The 15,778-nt window shown below is 42.1% G+C and overlaps 3 protein-coding genes across 5 annotated transcripts; all 3 read left to right on the top strand.

Annotated features, from left to right (window-relative positions):
- Positions 1-154: 154 nt before the first annotated feature.
- On the top strand, positions 155-9,395 carry LOC135608111 (zinc finger CCCH domain-containing protein 55-like). Of its 2 annotated transcripts, none has more exons than XM_065100601.1 (4): positions 155-388; positions 5,583-6,188; positions 6,325-8,986; positions 9,107-9,395. In XM_065100601.1, exons 2-4 carry the CDS (start codon positions 5,677-5,679, stop codon positions 9,134-9,136), a joined length of 3,204 nt encoding a protein of 1,067 aa, XP_064956673.1. In that variant the 5' UTR covers positions 155-388; positions 5,583-5,676; the 3' UTR covers positions 9,137-9,395. The 2 variants fall into 2 exon arrangements, with proteins under 2 accessions (XP_064956673.1, XP_064956672.1); XM_065100600.1 differs by having other exon boundaries at positions 156-388; positions 5,583-6,197.
- Positions 9,396-10,480: 1,085 nt separating this feature from the next.
- LOC103979564 (probable serine/threonine-protein kinase PBL7) lies at positions 10,481-12,642 on the top strand. 2 transcript variants are annotated; one of them, XM_065100599.1, is made up of 5 exons: positions 10,481-11,006; positions 11,158-11,339; positions 11,412-11,601; positions 11,677-12,068; positions 12,199-12,642. In XM_065100599.1, the coding sequence occupies exons 1-5, from the start codon at positions 10,883-10,885 to the stop codon at positions 12,535-12,537; spliced, it is 1,227 nt and encodes a 408-aa protein (XP_064956671.1). In that variant the 5' UTR covers positions 10,481-10,882; the 3' UTR covers positions 12,538-12,642. The 2 variants fall into 2 exon arrangements, with proteins under 2 accessions (XP_064956671.1, XP_064956670.1); XM_065100598.1 differs by having other exon boundaries at positions 10,485-10,637; positions 10,798-11,006; positions 11,412-12,068.
- Positions 12,643-13,802: 1,160 nt separating this feature from the next.
- Positions 13,803-15,561, top strand: LOC135608110 (cytochrome P450 77A3-like). Its single transcript, XM_065100596.1, has one exon. It carries the CDS (start codon positions 13,843-13,845, stop codon positions 15,373-15,375), a length of 1,533 nt encoding a protein of 510 aa, XP_064956668.1. The 5' UTR covers positions 13,803-13,842; the 3' UTR covers positions 15,376-15,561.
- Positions 15,562-15,778: the final 217 nt, after the last annotated feature.

Below are 15,778 nucleotides of genomic sequence, written 5' to 3'. Positions count from 1 at the left end.
ATTACCTGAATTAAAATAGACTACGAGTAGGTCTCGGATCGGATTCCAAATAATTTGGTTAGGTTGGGTCAGAAAGCTGACAAGAGTCGATCATAGACGTCCATCAGGGCTCTGACGGTCTTATTTAGCGACCACACGCCCAAATCGGTTTTCTCACGGGTCCTCCCGTGCCCTTTACACGGAAACGACATTTCCCGGATTCCCATCTCGCGATGAGCCCTAATTTTCTTCCATGCCGGTCGCTTCTCTCACGCTCTTCCGCCGCCATGTCTCGCTGACGCCGAGCAGTAGATCGGAAATCGAAGGCAGCAGATCGCCTCCCTGTTAGATCGATTGGGCACCGGCTCACCGGAAGCGCTGCCAGAATTCGTAGGCGCGCTGATATCAGGTACGGTTTCTTCTTCCCTCCTTTCCTCGTTAGATGGAGCGCTACAGTCTATTTCCCCTTTTGGGTTCTTTTCTTGCTCTTTTTGTTGTAGTTTGGGTTTCTTGCTGGATTCTTGACACGATGCTTGCCCGTTTTCCCTCTGCTTCCACTTCCCTTTTACTTTTTTATCTTGGAAATACATGAGTCGATTGCTGTTACTGTTGTTCTTCTTACCTTGATGCAGGTTGAGATCTTTCGAACTCATGCTAAAATTTGAGCTTTTCCGGTTTTACATTTCTTGGATTCTTTATGTAGTGTCCGTTTCTGGTATGGTTAGGTACGGATGCCGATTAATACTTTGGACAATTCTTGCAGCTAGGATGTGAATGCTTTGGCTTTACGCTATATTAGTCTTGTATATTAATAGCTTGAACACATTAGGGAGAGTGACTCTCTCGCTATCCCTCTCTCCTTTCTTGTTGCTTTTCTTCCTTTCTTTTTGTAGTGACGACCTTTATTTTCATGTCAAATGGATTTTGATTATTTACTTGAGAATTGTGTAGCTACTCGAATTTTGAGATGTATAATTCCTAACAAGTTTATGTAGTTCTAGTACAAATCCTTTTTCATCAAAGTTGCAAATATGAAGAATATTTGAAGTGACCTTACCTCTATCTTTGTCTACCAATTTCCAGTTCTTTCCAATCCTAGTGCTTGTTTGATTTAAATCCTTTTCACTTAAAGTTGCAAATATGAAGTATGTGTAAACTCACCTTATCTCCATAGCCTTTGAGATTTTCTGTATCGTCTACCATTTTGCTATTCCTTTTAATTTTAGTTTGTGTTTAGTTTTTGTAAGTGAAGGTGCAGGTGTTTAATGGCTTTCACTCCATGATAGTTGGATAATGTTTTAAAATTTAAGTTCCAAATAGGTTACTTCTAATTTTGCTTGGTTAGAGTCTTGGTTTGGGAGGGGGAAAATAGAAGAGGCTCAAAACAATGCTGTTTTACTATGTCTGTATATTTTGCTTTGGCATTGCAGGCAATAGTGTAAGGCCACCATTAGTATGCTAGTCTGAATCAAATGGTTGAATTATCTTTTTTGTTATATTGAATGTTGACTTTTGGCTTTTTAACTTCACAAATAATGAGAACGGGTGTTATCTGACTGGTTGGATCCTTTTGTGAAATTTGAATTTTTTATACTTATAGTACTTTGTTTTGCCACTTCCTCACAACTGTTATTCATACTTATAGATGCCTGCCAAAAGATCATGTGTTTGCATCTTAAATCTTGTTTTCTTTGTTATGATTTTTTTGTATTATCTTTTTCTTTGTTTATCTGTACCCTTTTGCAGTGTTTTAAAACCTGCTTGGATCAACTGATTGACCCATTGGCCCACGTATCTGATATTCTATGCAATTTGGGTCACCCTTAGATCTGAGATGGAAAACTGGTCTTTTTCTTTAAAAAACACTGAATTTGGCTTCCAGTTTCCTTAGGTCTATGATTTTTTATGTCTCATTGGTTCATATACTTTCATCGTTTTGCATATAAGTTCAAACATCTTATCTTTATAATTTCATACAACAGTTAAGAGCACATTACAGTAATCCTCAGACAAACTTTTTTTATTGATTGAAAAGAAGCCATAATGTTATCTTATAAAAAAAACTTATTAAAAGTTCCAAATACAATATTTTTTCTTTATAAATTACTCTATATGTTTGTGTATTTTTGTATTTATCTTTTAATTACATATGGTGTTATGACTCGACCTATGGTTGAACAATACTCAAATTGGTGACCCTTGATTCAGGTTGATGTCTGGTGTTTTAATGGTTCAGCTTTAAAACACTGCTAATTTGAATGACATTTTAAAATCCATCTCTGTGATATTTTCTGTTCCTTATTCTTTGATTCGCATAGGCAGGCCACACTGGGCCTGCTATAGAGAACAGCAGACTTTTACCCCTTTGAACATGTCACTGTATTGGGGGATTCATGTCCTTTGAGTGGTCCAATTATCCCAGTTAGATTTGAAGTACCACAAGTTAACAATGAATCTTAACTATCTTTCCTGTATTTAGAACATCTAGTTGAAAAGTTCTTAAGACGTGACAGAATGGTCATATGATCATATTAGGATTTACATGATATCCGAAATATTCCTTCTTCCGGAAGTATATAGTTGGTTTGATGCTTGCAAAGGAGGAAAATAAGATGATTTAATTGTCAGGATATCTAGAGAGCTGATGGAGTTGTCTTTCTTCTCCTTTGCAGGATTTCTTAAGAGTACCAGTGATGCAGTGATCGTTGCATTTTGGGTTTTAAAGGAAGAATTTTCTAGCTAGCGATGATCTAAAGAAAGTAATGCGTAAATTCTATATCTCAACTTGCAAATTGTAGAATTTTGAAAGGAAGCTTGGAAGAGAAAAAAAAAATAGTCCCACAAGTTCATTCCTCATTCCTGTTGGTGTCCAAAGATCTGTCTTTCGGAGAAATTTTTCCATAGCAGCAGGGAAGGCTGTTCAGAAAGGATGATCTTTGTGTGTTTTTAACTGACTAGTAGTTGAATCTGTTTTTGACCTTTTTGGTCTGGATCTTTTGTGGCTTTAGGATGCCATGAAGGCAAACAATGCTGTAACAAAGGTTGTAATTTTTGTTGAGCAAAGACTTACTGTAAAGTGGGCTGGTTGGAATATTTATGCCATATTATTTGCTGGGAGAAATAAAGAAAGCTTTAATTTTTTTCAGTTAAATAATTATGGGCATCACAGATTGTGCTGAAGTTATTGCAAGATGTTTGTGAAAAATGATAGTAGTGGCAGGTGTCAGGAATCTTGGAAGTTGCTTGGCTTATTTGGGCTATGTGGCCAAAAAACAATAAATTTATATGCTAATGTTTCACTTGTGTGTTGCAAGTTGGTTGTTCGTTTTGATCTGAGGCATCTCTTTTTTTTAGGTTATCATTTTTTTCTTTCACTTGACCCAAGTATCGATTTTGTGCAAGTTTCTACAAGCAGCATTTAGAACATGAAAATTCTTCTTCATTTTGATCTATAATAATTTAAAATTGATTGTTATGTGATTTCGTTTGGTCTAAGATGTTAATATCTATTATACCAAATACATTTTCTTACAAACATTTTTTTATGAGCTATGGGAGTTGAGGTACAATGAGAAGCTAAATTGTGCAAGATGGGATGACAAAAATGAATTAACTAACTGGAATGACAACCCAGTGACATTATGTTGAGTTTGTCGCCTGGACTAGTGTTTTAAGTGTCTAAGCACTTGGGGTTAGGATAAGATCTATTGTCACCAACTCCACACTCTTTATTTGATAACCATGGCGAGTCGGTTTTAGTAGTTGTTTTTTTGGAGAAATTGAAAATGATTGAACACCTTGTATAGGAGATCCAAAACATTTGAAGTTAATTTGCACACATGACCTTAGTTATTAAGTGACTGTCTAATTTTATTGCTCTTATCTTGTTTCAGGATTGTCATGTGAATCTTGTGGGCCTGTGATCAAATTTATTGAATTCCAATGGAAGTTAATGGATCTGCTTGGTTTTGTTTCTTTTCCTTATTCCTGTCTTGTTAGACAGGTATCTTTTTTGTGATCCCCAAGATGCCTTGGTGTTTTTGTCAACTTATTATACCCTTTAATTTAATTTTTTTTTTTCTTTTCATTGATTTTAAATTACCGACTTGGAAGGTCTCTAATACTAAATCACACCTAATCACTGAAGAAATCGATCCTTTTTAGCCCTTGACTAAGATGCATTTTTCTTCTTGAAATTTCGGACCCAAGTCTCAGGAATGACAACCTCAATTGATCCATACATATATATATATATATATATATATATATATATGTATGTATGTATGTATGTATGTATATTATTGTTGTTCCATATACCTTAGTTTTTTGGCTGGATATTGTTTGGGTGGATATTGTTTGGGTCTCTTGCTATGCCAAGGTGTCCTTGTACACATGGCACATTTTGGTTCGTATCGGTTAACACGACCCTGTTCCATATTGTATTGTTTATTTAATCCACTTGTTAGAGACAGGATGGTTACTATACTTGAATCCTATTTAATTAGTGGGGTGGTGCTTATCAGTTGACCCAAGATAGGTACTGTGTTGTGTCAAGCTAATCATATTGCAAAAGGCACTACTTAAGCACATAACAAAATGGTACCAATACCCAGAACTGGTAGGAAGCATAATATTCTTGTTTCTTACTGGGTTCAATGATTGTTGAAATGCTGAAGGAATTTTGGGTTGTAGATAGCATATGATGAGGGACATGTTCTGTTGTTTTGGATGCTAAATTTTTACAAAATGACAAACCATCAGATCGTTTTTATGTATAACAGTCTTATTAGCAATAGGAAAACAATCTCAAGATAATATCATATGTACGACCATACCTATATATTATTTGCTAGGAAAACACAGACAAATAGATAACAAGGTTCATTTCAGAAAGCATCGCTTTGTTAAGAAATACCTCCTCATGTTGCATGCTTTACCAGGTTGTACACATATCTTTGCTGTTGATGCAGCCATGAGTTTGTATCACATTACTATAGCCTTAGGGAATAGATTCCGATGAAAAGGGGAGTACATGATGTTTCTATTATATGAGGGGTGACATTAGTCAGTGAGAAACTTTCTTGAGTGCTTAAAGCTAAACATGAGCTGCATCTCTTATTATTAAAAATGTCTTTAAATCAAGTTGTTGGTAGGTTATCATGAATATTGGAACTGATGGTACCATTTAATGTAATAGGTGATTTTGAATTAACTGAGACATGCAGATTTTCTTGATTTATGTCGATCATGTGGAAAACTTGTCTTAATATATCTTCATGCATGTTGTGATCAGTTGCTTTATGGTAAGGGTGTCATCAGTGCATGTGGGGAAACTATGTTTGGCTTTAAATTCATTTCAGTGGGTTTAATATTGCCATGTCTCTTTAATCATTTTAGAGGAGCTTCACTTTCAATTATGTTGCAAGAACTGTTAGTAGTGTATTTAATGCATTTTCATTATTCATTAGTTTCATTTTAGAAAATTTAATTAGCATAGTTTTTTTATTTTTCTCTCATTTAAATTGTCTAGTAATTAAATGCCATGAAAATAGGTTTATTTTGAAGCATGGATAAATCTTTCTAGTGGTCTATATTTTGTGCAGTCCCAGTAGCGGCTATTCAAGGGTACAAAGCCTTCCATCTTGGTGGTTGTACCTGTCAGAAGTATAAGATATAAAATATTTTGAAGGTGGCAAAATGTCTGAGAATGTAAGAAGACGGATGTCTAAATGGGATGTAGTGGTGGAAGAATCTAATTTTTTAGATGAGAATACACAAGATAGAATGCCACCTGTTAAAGCAGATGATCTTTCTAAGGAAACAGTATCAAAGTCGGATCTGAATGATGGTGAACAACTTCCTTTATGGCACGGCATGAAAAATGATGATAATGTGAAAAAAGACATTTCTCAACATGACAAAGTACCTATGAGGTTTCCTGAGCTGGATGATAAGATCATACGACCATCAAGAAATTCTTCTCACATGGATGAATCACCTAAGCGGGCTTTCATGGAACAATATGACTCAAAAAAGTCATCTTGGGAACCAGATTCTGAAAGTGAAACATTAAAATATGCTGAAGCTAATAGGGAGCTAGGTGAACCAGATTCATCTTTTGTTCAGGATTATAATTCAGGTGTGTCCCCCGGTCCTGATGCATGGAGGCGACGCAGTCGCAATGTCTCTCCAAGAGGTGGTTGGAGAAGGTCAGGCAGGTACTTGCTGTATATATAAATAAGCCTTTAAAGCCTTTCTATCTTTGAATGTGGACAATATCTCCTTGGATGCATGAACTGCTTCCTAGTTGTTTGCCTATCTCTGAAGGTATGAAATAACATGCAGGAGCAGGAGCAGGAGCAGGAGCAGGGGCAGGGGCAGGAGCAGGAGCAGGAGCAGGAACAGGAACAGGAGTAGGAGCAGGAGCCGAAGCTGGAGCAGGAGCCGAAGCCGAAGCCGGAGCCCTTTTGGTATAAAGCGAGGATCAGAGAGGTGGTCCGACAGAGGAAGAAACATAGCAGGAGGGCAGGCTCCACCTTGTAGAGATTTTGCATCAGGTCATTGTAGGAGAGGCAGTCAATGCAGGTTTCTTCATGAAGATGGTGGCCGTGGAGAGTTTGATAGGCATAACACACATTCAAGAGAAACTAATCTGGAAAGGGGAAGGTTCTCATGGCATAATGGCAAGGAGAATTTGTCTGGTTCATGGGATCAAACTGATTATGCACGAAATAAGCCATTTCAAAGGCAACGTAGTCACTATGATGATGGTGACAGGGAGAAACCTGAGTTACATAGAAGCAACAAGCCTGCCGAGTTGTGTTATGATTTTACAAAAGGGAGATGCCAGAGGGGTTCATCATGCAGATATCTTCATCAAGAAGCTTCCTCCCGTGGTGGATGGAGCATGAAAAATGAGGCCAGAGAAGATAACTATGATAGAAGGGATCCAGATGCATCTTTTGGCCAAAAAATCGAGTCTCGCAAGGTAAATGACCCACCATGCAAGTATTTTGCTGAAGGGCGTTGCCGCCGTGGTCAAAATTGCAAGTTTTCACATCAGGGTCTTGATGGTCATCTGGAAGGCAAGCCACATGATGGTAGATGGGATTATGATCAGATCACTGGTGATAATTTGTCAAAGAGTGCTTCAGAGTTGGGTGGCCAAACAATTGCTGTAGATAAAATCACTCCTACTCGGTGGAATAGTGGTAATGATGGTGTTAGATCTGCTGCTCCTCAGTTTATAGAGATGGGAGATTTTACACATCCTCAACATCAACAAACCCACGGAACCGAAGATGATGGTGGTCAAACCTTTAGACCGGAAGGCTGTCAAAAACCAGCTTCCCAAGAGCAGAACATAACCCATGACATCGCTGGGCCTCATCAACATGCTTCATCTGTCTCTATGCAGGTTATGGCCCAAAATGCTGATAAACAGCAGTATCCTGACGATGTCGAGATGTTATGCCAGGAAGGCGGGAGTGTGATCACGAACAACATTGGAGCAAAACCAGAGATGAACTCAGTCAATAGTATGCTCACTGTGGCTCCTATCACTGAAAAAAGTTTTACTCAGAGTGGACCGAGTCAGTATGTCGTTCCTCAGCTTCTTCGTACACAAAGCTTTACCCCTAATGTCCAGATTCCTCAGGTTGTTGCTCCACTGCATTTCAGTAAGCAAATGCAGCAAGTTGTTTATCCAATGCCTCCAAATGGCCAAAGTCAGTTCGTTGTTCCACTGACCCCTTCAGATGCACAACATTTAAATCATAGCATGTTGAACCAGCCTTCTCTTTCTCTGCCACATGCTGTTAATAACCAGCAAAATTTTGGAGAGCAGACTCAACAGAGTGCCCCTCCATCCCCTCATAATGGACCAAGCCAACACAAGTTGAATCTCAGTGGTCCTAACCCTCAATTCCTTCTGTCATCTGTGAATGGACAAAATCAGCACAACTTGAATCCCAGTGGTCAGATTCAGCAGAATGTTCTGCCTTTTAATGGGCAGAGCCCTCGGAACATTGCTCTTATGGGCCAGAGTCACCAGAGCCATGTGCCACCTCAAAATGGCCAGAATCAGCAGAGCATTGTTCCGCCTCAAAATGGCCAGAGTCAAGAGAATGTTCAGTTACTTGCTCCTAACAAGCAAAATCCTGTCCTTGAGCCTCCATCGGACAACAGTTTTATATCGGATAATCATCAGACAAGCTCACAGAAAATACCAGGGGAGGGATTGTATTCAAGGGCAGGTTCAGCTGAAACTAAACCATCACCGATAAGTTCTGGTTCTGTCATCTCGCATAAAGTAGTAACCAGTGAGCAGGCTGCACGAATTACTGACCTTTCAGCATCTTTAGCACAGTTCTTTGGAAATGGCCCTTTACATGTTGCTACTTTAGGAGTGCCGCCATCACAACCTTCTTTGGGTTCTAGTTCTGCTGTGCTTCCTGCAGCTGCCTTTCCACCATCTATTCATCCCAGTCAAGCTGTTTCTGATAGTGTGGGAGCTATTAATCCTGACATCAATAACCTTCCTGGCAATCCCAGAATGGAGGAATCAGAAACAAATTCTAAAAGCTTGCTCTCAGTGTCTGTTACTGATCATATTGGTGAACAGAACATTGATGCCAAGCAGGTGGAGCCGACTGATGGTGATCCTTCGAAGGAAGTAAATGTAACAGACACTGGAGGACGAGGCAAGAAAGAAGAGAAAGCCCACTTAGGAGACGTGGATGCAGATGTTGCTGATGGAGCAAATAAACAAACTAAGGATGTGAAGGGAAGTAAGATGTTTAAGTGTGCACTTGTGGAATTTGTGAAGGATTTACTAAAACCTGCATGGAAGGAAGGTCAATTAAGCAGAGAAGCTCACAAGACCATAGTTAAGAAAGTAGTTGATAAAGTGACCAGTGCAGTACAGGGCCCTAATATCCCTCAGACTCAAGAGAAAATTGATCTTTATTTGGTCCACTCTAAAGCCAAGCTTAGCAAACTTGTGCAGGTAAGTTTTCAAGCCCTAATACTTTTTATCTTTTTTCTTGTTGAAGATTTCAGTAAGGTTTACATGAGGGTAACCTTTCCTTGTGGTGTTAACCTCTCTTGACTTTCTATCTTTCTGCAGGCTTATGTAGAAAAGTATGTGAAGAACTAAGCCCCATGTTTGATGCTGCTATTTATCTGTTATCCTTGTCAGATCAGTCTCTCGTTTTTTTCACGTCAGCAAAATGTTGGGTTAAGTTCTATAACTCTGTAAGGTTTTTTCTGGTTATTGCAGTTACGTTTCTGATCGATAGAACGGTGGCAAAATCCATAATGTTCTTATTGGTGCTGGTGGGAGATTATTGATCAAAATGTTATGTATACTTGGAATCATACTGGTGATGACGCATTGAGGCTTGTTCTTTCCCTCCTATTTTGGTCTTTGAAATGGAGTGCTAGCCAATCATTTTCACTTTGCTCTATTGTTAGGTCATAAAATTGTATAATCTAGTTCGCCGATTACATAACCCAAAGTCTGCTTCCCGTCTGTACTATTTTTATCATCTATAGTTGGCTTTGGAAGCTTTCTCACACTGCACAAAGTAGCAGTTTCCTTCGAGTCACAATGTTGAATGGGAATTCTTTCTCATAATTGACAGCAAACTGTCAATATATTGCTAGTTTCTTCCTTTTTAGATTTACTCGATATCCATTTTTCGAGAAGCATAAATAATGAGATTCTCTCGTTTGCTTGACCCCTTGTTTCAGAATCTAAATTCATTTGTATTTGTATTCCAAATTTCCAGGGGTGGACTATACTTGTTTTTTTCTTTTTCTATTTTGCGATCATAATGATTTCTCTTTATATAATTTTGTTTTGTTCATTATCATGAGATTTTTGGTCAGTTGCCAACAGCAGACTTGAAATGTTCTGCATGCTGCCATATTTTTGGTGCATATCATTAGCGTGCTGTTGTAATAATAACGCATCAGTTCTTTCAAGTTGAAGTTAACTTGGTTGATGTGTACAGTTTCTTCTGCCAAATGTATGCTCGAATGCCTTCGCTACTGACGAATCAACCCCCGGTAATGTAACATGCTGATGACATCTTTGATCTCTGTTGACGGCTTATCAAAAAACCTTCTCTTTATGTTTCCTAAATCTAAACTATTTATCATACATTTAAAAGCCTTTCAAGCATTCAAATGATCCATGAGGTGTTCTCTCTCTCTCTCTCTCTCTCTCTCTCTCTCTCTCTCTCTCTCTCTCTCTCTCTCTCTCTCTCTCTATATATATATATATATATATATATATATAATGAATATTAGATTGCAAACTATAATTAGAAGAAAAACCGATCGTTTATTAAAACTAATCACTTTTTAAAGCGGTTCCAGAAAATTATACAAAACCGTGTAATAGGAAACCACATGATATGAAGTTAATTTATATTATGTTATTTATAGCTATACTAATCGGTGGTACCATAAGAAAAATATAAGAATTAAGAAACAATCTAAAAGAGAGAGAGAGAGAGAGAGAGAGAGGAGCTAACATTAGGTTCCTTCCCCTCCCCCAACCTAAATCGAGTAGAATGGATGGCGGCCAGCGTTTCTCTCCGCTGCAATCAGTCGAAGAAAAGAAAAGATGACAAAATTAGCAGAACGAACTTGTAAGAAATAGTCGCATTCCTTCAGCTTCTTTCAATCTTAGCTCCTCGCATTTGTTCCACCATTGCCATTTGGCCCGAAGTGGACCGACGCATTCGATCGATCCACAGGGGCCACACTCACATCATGCACCTCATCATCTCAATTACCAATCACTGTTAGGATTCATAGTTGGATCGTGTTCTTCCTCGGAGATACCGTGTTCTGATCCCCAGCTTTCATTGGGCGAAACCAAGGAAGAGCCTCGATGGGTTGCTTCTGCTGTTTCAAGCCACCCAAAGCGAAAGAGGAACCTTCCTATGAGAAGGGAAGAGAAGGGAAGAACACAAACGCACTCGTCTATCTTGCTAAGAACCTTTCCATTGGATCAGGTACTTGTCGATGCATATACAATTACACTTAATGCCGATCAGTGTTTTTTTTCCTTTTGTTGTTAATTCGTTCAGAATCAGTTTGATATATATATATATATATATATATATATCAATGGCTTATCTTTTACGTTAAATGAAACTTGTGCAGGTACTTACAAGCGCAGATTTGTAGCCGAAGAGATTCTACGGATAGGCAATGGGAACTGCCACGCTCGCGTCTTCACGTTTGCTGAGCTCGCGGCGGCGACCAACGGCTTCAAAGCAGAATGCCTTCTGGGCGAGGGTGGATTCGGCAGAGTTTACAGAGGACATCTCAGAGACACCAACCAAGTAATGCCAACCGAACCCGATCGATCATACTCGAGTTCTCGGATCTCATTGTCGAATTCGATCTCAATGTAGGATATAGCAGTGAAGCAGCTGGAACGGAGCGGTGTTCAGGGAAGCAGGGAGTTCCTCGTGGAAGTGCTGATGCTGAGCCTGCTTCATCACCCAAACCTCGTCAACTTGATCGGCTACTGCGCAGACGGAAACCAGAGGCTCTTAGTCTACGAGTATATGCCGCTGGGATCGTTGGAGGATCATCTTCTCGGTAAGCAAATCGATGATATCCTGCAACATTCGGCTTTGGGGCATTTCGTCGAACGCTCAAGAGTCGTACTGCCAGATCTGTGCCCGGGACAGCGGCCGCTGGACTGGAGCACGAGGATGAGGATAGCCGAAGGTGCCGCCAAAGGGCTGGAGTACCTGCACGACACCGCGAAGCCGCCGGTGATCTACCGAGACTTCAAGGCATCGAACATCCTGCTGGACCGGGAGTACAAACCGAGGCTGTCGGACTTCGGGTTGGCCAAGGTTGGGCCGGTGGGCGACAAGAGTCATGTGTCGACGAGGGTGATGGGGACGTACGGCTACTGCGCTCCCGAGTACGCGTTGACGGGACAACTGACGAAGATGTCCGATGTGTACAGCTTCGGCGTCGTGTTCTTGGAGATCATCACGGGGAGGAGGGCGATCGACATGTCGAGACACTCCAGCGAGCAGCATCTCGTGCAGTGGGTAAATAAATGTTTCCCCTCATTTACATGCAGCTTCTCTAAGCAGACCTCTGAATCCAGTAATCACTGTTAGGGTTAGCGTTCAGTGTTCGTGTAGGAGCAGATCATGATTGCATTCTGCATGATTGCAGGCAGAACCACTGTTGAAGGACAAGACGAAGTTTGCGGAGATGGCGGACCCATTACTGGAAGGGAAGTACCCGACGAAGGGCCTCTACCAAGCTCTTGCGGTGGCGGCGATGTGCCTGCAGGAGGAAGCGAGCAGCCGCCCCTTGATCAGCGACGTGGTGACCGCTCTCGAGTACCTCGCTGCTTCACCCAGCGATCCTCCTCCGAGGAACTCGCCCTCTCGAGATGGGAACGGTTCCGATGGCGGAGAAGAAGGTAAGCGGAGGCTGCCATCGAGTCATGGCGATCAGGAGACTCGTGCTTCGTTGAGGAACAGGGAAGAGAACATGGGGCGCATATAGCGTGAGGCATGTGTGTGTGTGCGTGTTGTGTGATTGTAGGAGAGTTGTCTAGATGTGCTTGTAGGAGATCTCCATCTCTTGGTTACTTTATAATGAGAAGCTCTATCAAAGGGACTTGTGGAAGAAACTTAATAGACAATCAAACATACGGATAAAAAAAATAAAAAAAATAATTATTAATTAAAATAATTCGAATCTTAATAGACAAAAATATTTATAATCTTTTATTATTATCATTATGAAAAATATTAGTGATAAATGAAACAATCCGACTCTATTCAAGTCTCGAGATCCAAACGAGTAGAATATTTTATGACATCGATAACTTTCGTATATTAGTAGAATATTTTATGACCCTTGTAACGTTCACATGATCTAAAATGAAATGATAATTGATATCGATTATAATGATCTAATGAATATTTTATGACATCGATCATTTTCGTATATGAGTAGAATATTTTCTTACCATCGTAGTAATCGTAATTGTATTGTCACGTGTCGATCGGAACGAATATTTCTCCTATCAATTACTAAAGATATTTAATTTTTTTACATGTATTTATATTTTTTATTATTTATAAAGATAAAAGAGAAGAAAATATTGGCTTTTGCTCACTCTCGCTTTGTGTGTGTACTGTAAAAGAGAAGAAAAAGATTAATTCTATACTACATAATACACGTTTTGGAGTATATTGCATGAGTTTTAACGAAAATATGACAAGGCTACAATTTAATTCCCATTTTGAAGAATATAAACATAATAACACTTGAGGAAAAAAAAAAGAAAATTCAAATCACATATCACTTGTTATAAAATGATATGTAATATATAATAGCAATTATAAGCTAAATTAGATGTAAAGAACTTATAAATATACAAAATGGAATATAGATGATACAAAATCAAAATAAAAGAAAAGAAATGCATGAGCTTTAATTTTGCCTTCCAGAAGCTGAATCTACCCAACCCTTTCTCATTAGAAGACCCATCTCTCTCTCTCTCTCTTTCTCTCTCTCTCTCAGCATTTACCAGCCAACAATGGAGGTTCTACCGGTCTTGAACACCATCCAACCTGTGAACACCAACTACTCTCTTAGGAGAATTATTTCCCATCCATTAAGATCTGCATTCACTTCTTTAGCGGCCACAGTAGTCGTTGGGTGCTCCTCTCCTCCTCCATATAACCCCTACTCCCATGCAGTGAGTCTTGAACTCGTCACACCAATACAACCATTGCTGCTGCTACTGCTACCACCACACCCTCTAAGTAGTACTGCTGCTGCTGCTGTGCAAAGCAGCAGATGGACCTGATCGACCTTTTGTGTGTTGTTGGAGCAGCCATCGTGGCGGCGGTGTGGTGGCGGCGGTGCTCGAGGACCCCGGAGGGGCTCCCGCCAGGTCCGCCGGGGTGGCCGGTGGTGGGTAACCTCTTCCAGGTGATCCTGCAGCGGCGGCCCTTCATGTACGTCGTCCGGGACCTCCGCGAGCGCTACGGCCCCATCTTCACCATGCGGATGGGGCAGCGCACCCTCATCATCGTCAGCTCCCCAGACCTCATCCACGAGGCGCTGGTCCAGATGGGCCCCCTTTTAGCCAGCCGCCCCGCCGACTCCCCCACCCGCCTCCTCTTCAGCTCCGGCAACTGCACCGTCAACTCGGCGCCGTACGGGCCACTCTGGCGCGCCCTTCGCCGCAACTTCGTCTCCGAGATCGTCTGCCCCGCCCGCGTCAAGCAGTTCGGGTGGATCCGTGACTGGGCCATGGCCAACCACCTCGCTCGCCTGCGCGCCGAGTTCGAGGCCACCGGCGCGGTCCAGATGATTAGCAACTGCCGCCTCACCATCTGCAGCATCCTCGCTTGCATCTGCTTCGGCGCCAGGGTCCCCGAGCACCACGTCCGGGTGATCGAGGAGGTCCTCAAGGAGGTCATGATGATGACGATGCCCAAGCTGCCCGACTTCCTCCCCGTCTTCACCCCCTTCTTCCGGGGCCAGCTCACCGAGGCCAGGAAACTGCGGAAGCGGCAGATGGACTGTCTTGTGCCGCTGTTGAGAGCTCGAAGGGCGTTCGTCGAGAGCGGCGGGAAATGTGACCCCAGCTCGCCGTGGGAGATGGTGAGCCCGGTCGGCGAGGCCTACCTCGACTCCTTGCTATGCCTGGAACCCACCGGCAAAGGCCGGCTCCGGGACGAGGAGCTGGTGACGCTCTGCTCGGAGGTCATGAGCGCCGGCACCGACACGAGCGCCACCATGCTCGAGTGGGCGATGCTGCATTTGGTGCTCGACCAGTCGGCGCAGGACCAGCTGTACGAGGAGATCGTCGAGAAGGTGGGGAGGGACAAGGGGATGAAGATCACCGAGTCCGACGTCGAGGGGATGAGCTACCTGCAAGCGGTGGTGAAGGAGACGATGCGACGGCACCCGCCGAGCCACTTCGTGCTGTCGCACGCGGCGACGAGGGAGACGGAACTGGGCGGGTACCGCATCCCAGCGGACGCCAGCGTGGAGTTCTACACGGCGTGGGTGACGGAGAATCCGAGCACGTGGAAGGAGCCGGGGGAGTGGCGGCCGGAAAGGTTCATGAAAGGCGGGGAGGGGTGGGAGACCGACATCACGGGGACGAGGGGCATCAGGATGATGCCGTTCGGGTCCGGCCGGCGGATCTGCCCGGCATTCACCCTGGGGATGCTTCACATCCAGCTCATGCTGGCGAGGATGGTGAGGGAGTTCCGGTGGGTGGCGGTTCCCGGGGAGCAGCCGGACCCAGCGGAGACGTTCGCGTTCACGGTGGTAATGAAGGATCCCCTCAGAGCTGTCATCGTGGAGCGGGAGTAGAGGAAGAAGCCACGCCACACGCGTCTCTCTGACAGGGTGTTGTCGTAACGTAGCGTGTATGCACGTGAGCGAGGGGTCGCATCGTCTCGCTCATTCCACTAAGTTGCCACAATAGGTGTATCCTGTAGCGTTTATTTTCTGATCATGTTAAATGAATGCAATAATAAATACGTCAGCTTTGGACAACCAATATATAGTTTCTTGGCAGCAATTTTTATAAACAACACTGTTTGAGATATACTTGTTCCGAAAATTTCATTCAAGATATGAAGATATGTTTTTTCACTCTACCATTAGTAGAGTTGGATTCAGACTTGAGCTATACGTGTTTAGGGTCGAATATGACCAATTCGATTCGATTCGATCCGACCTAACCCGATTTAATTCGACGTACTGATGTGCT

Source organism: Musa acuminata, chromosome BXJ2-3 (assembly GCF_036884655.1).
Source record: "Musa acuminata AAA Group cultivar baxijiao chromosome BXJ2-3, Cavendish_Baxijiao_AAA, whole genome shotgun sequence".
Classification (NCBI taxonomy): domain Eukaryota; kingdom Viridiplantae; phylum Streptophyta; class Magnoliopsida; order Zingiberales; family Musaceae; genus Musa; species Musa acuminata.
This window is presented reverse-complemented; position numbering and strand designations above follow the sequence as displayed.

Excerpts from the sequence above, each read along its gene's own strand:
- LOC135608111 (XM_065100600.1), top strand. The coding sequence starts at position 5,677 with ATGTCTGAGAATGTAAGAAGACGGATGTCTAAATGGGATGTAGTGGTG. Across the intron at positions 6,198-6,324 it reads GGTTGGAGAAGGTCAGGCAG|GAGCAGGAGCAGGAGCAGGA; the intron begins GTACTTGCTGTA and ends AATAACATGCAG. Across the intron at positions 8,987-9,106 it reads AGCTTAGCAAACTTGTGCAG|GCTTATGTAGAAAAGTATGT; the intron begins GTAAGTTTTCAA and ends ATCTTTCTGCAG.
- LOC103979564 (XM_065100598.1), top strand. The coding sequence starts at position 10,883 with ATGGGTTGCTTCTGCTGTTTCAAGCCACCCAAAGCGAAAGAGGAACCT. Across the intron at positions 11,340-11,411 it reads ATCTCAGAGACACCAACCAA|GATATAGCAGTGAAGCAGCT; the intron begins GTAATGCCAACC and ends ATCTCAATGTAG. Across the intron at positions 12,069-12,198 it reads AGCAGCATCTCGTGCAGTGG|GCAGAACCACTGTTGAAGGA; the intron begins GTAAATAAATGT and ends GCATGATTGCAG.
- LOC135608110 (XM_065100596.1), top strand. The coding sequence starts at position 13,843 with ATGGACCTGATCGACCTTTTGTGTGTTGTTGGAGCAGCCATCGTGGCG.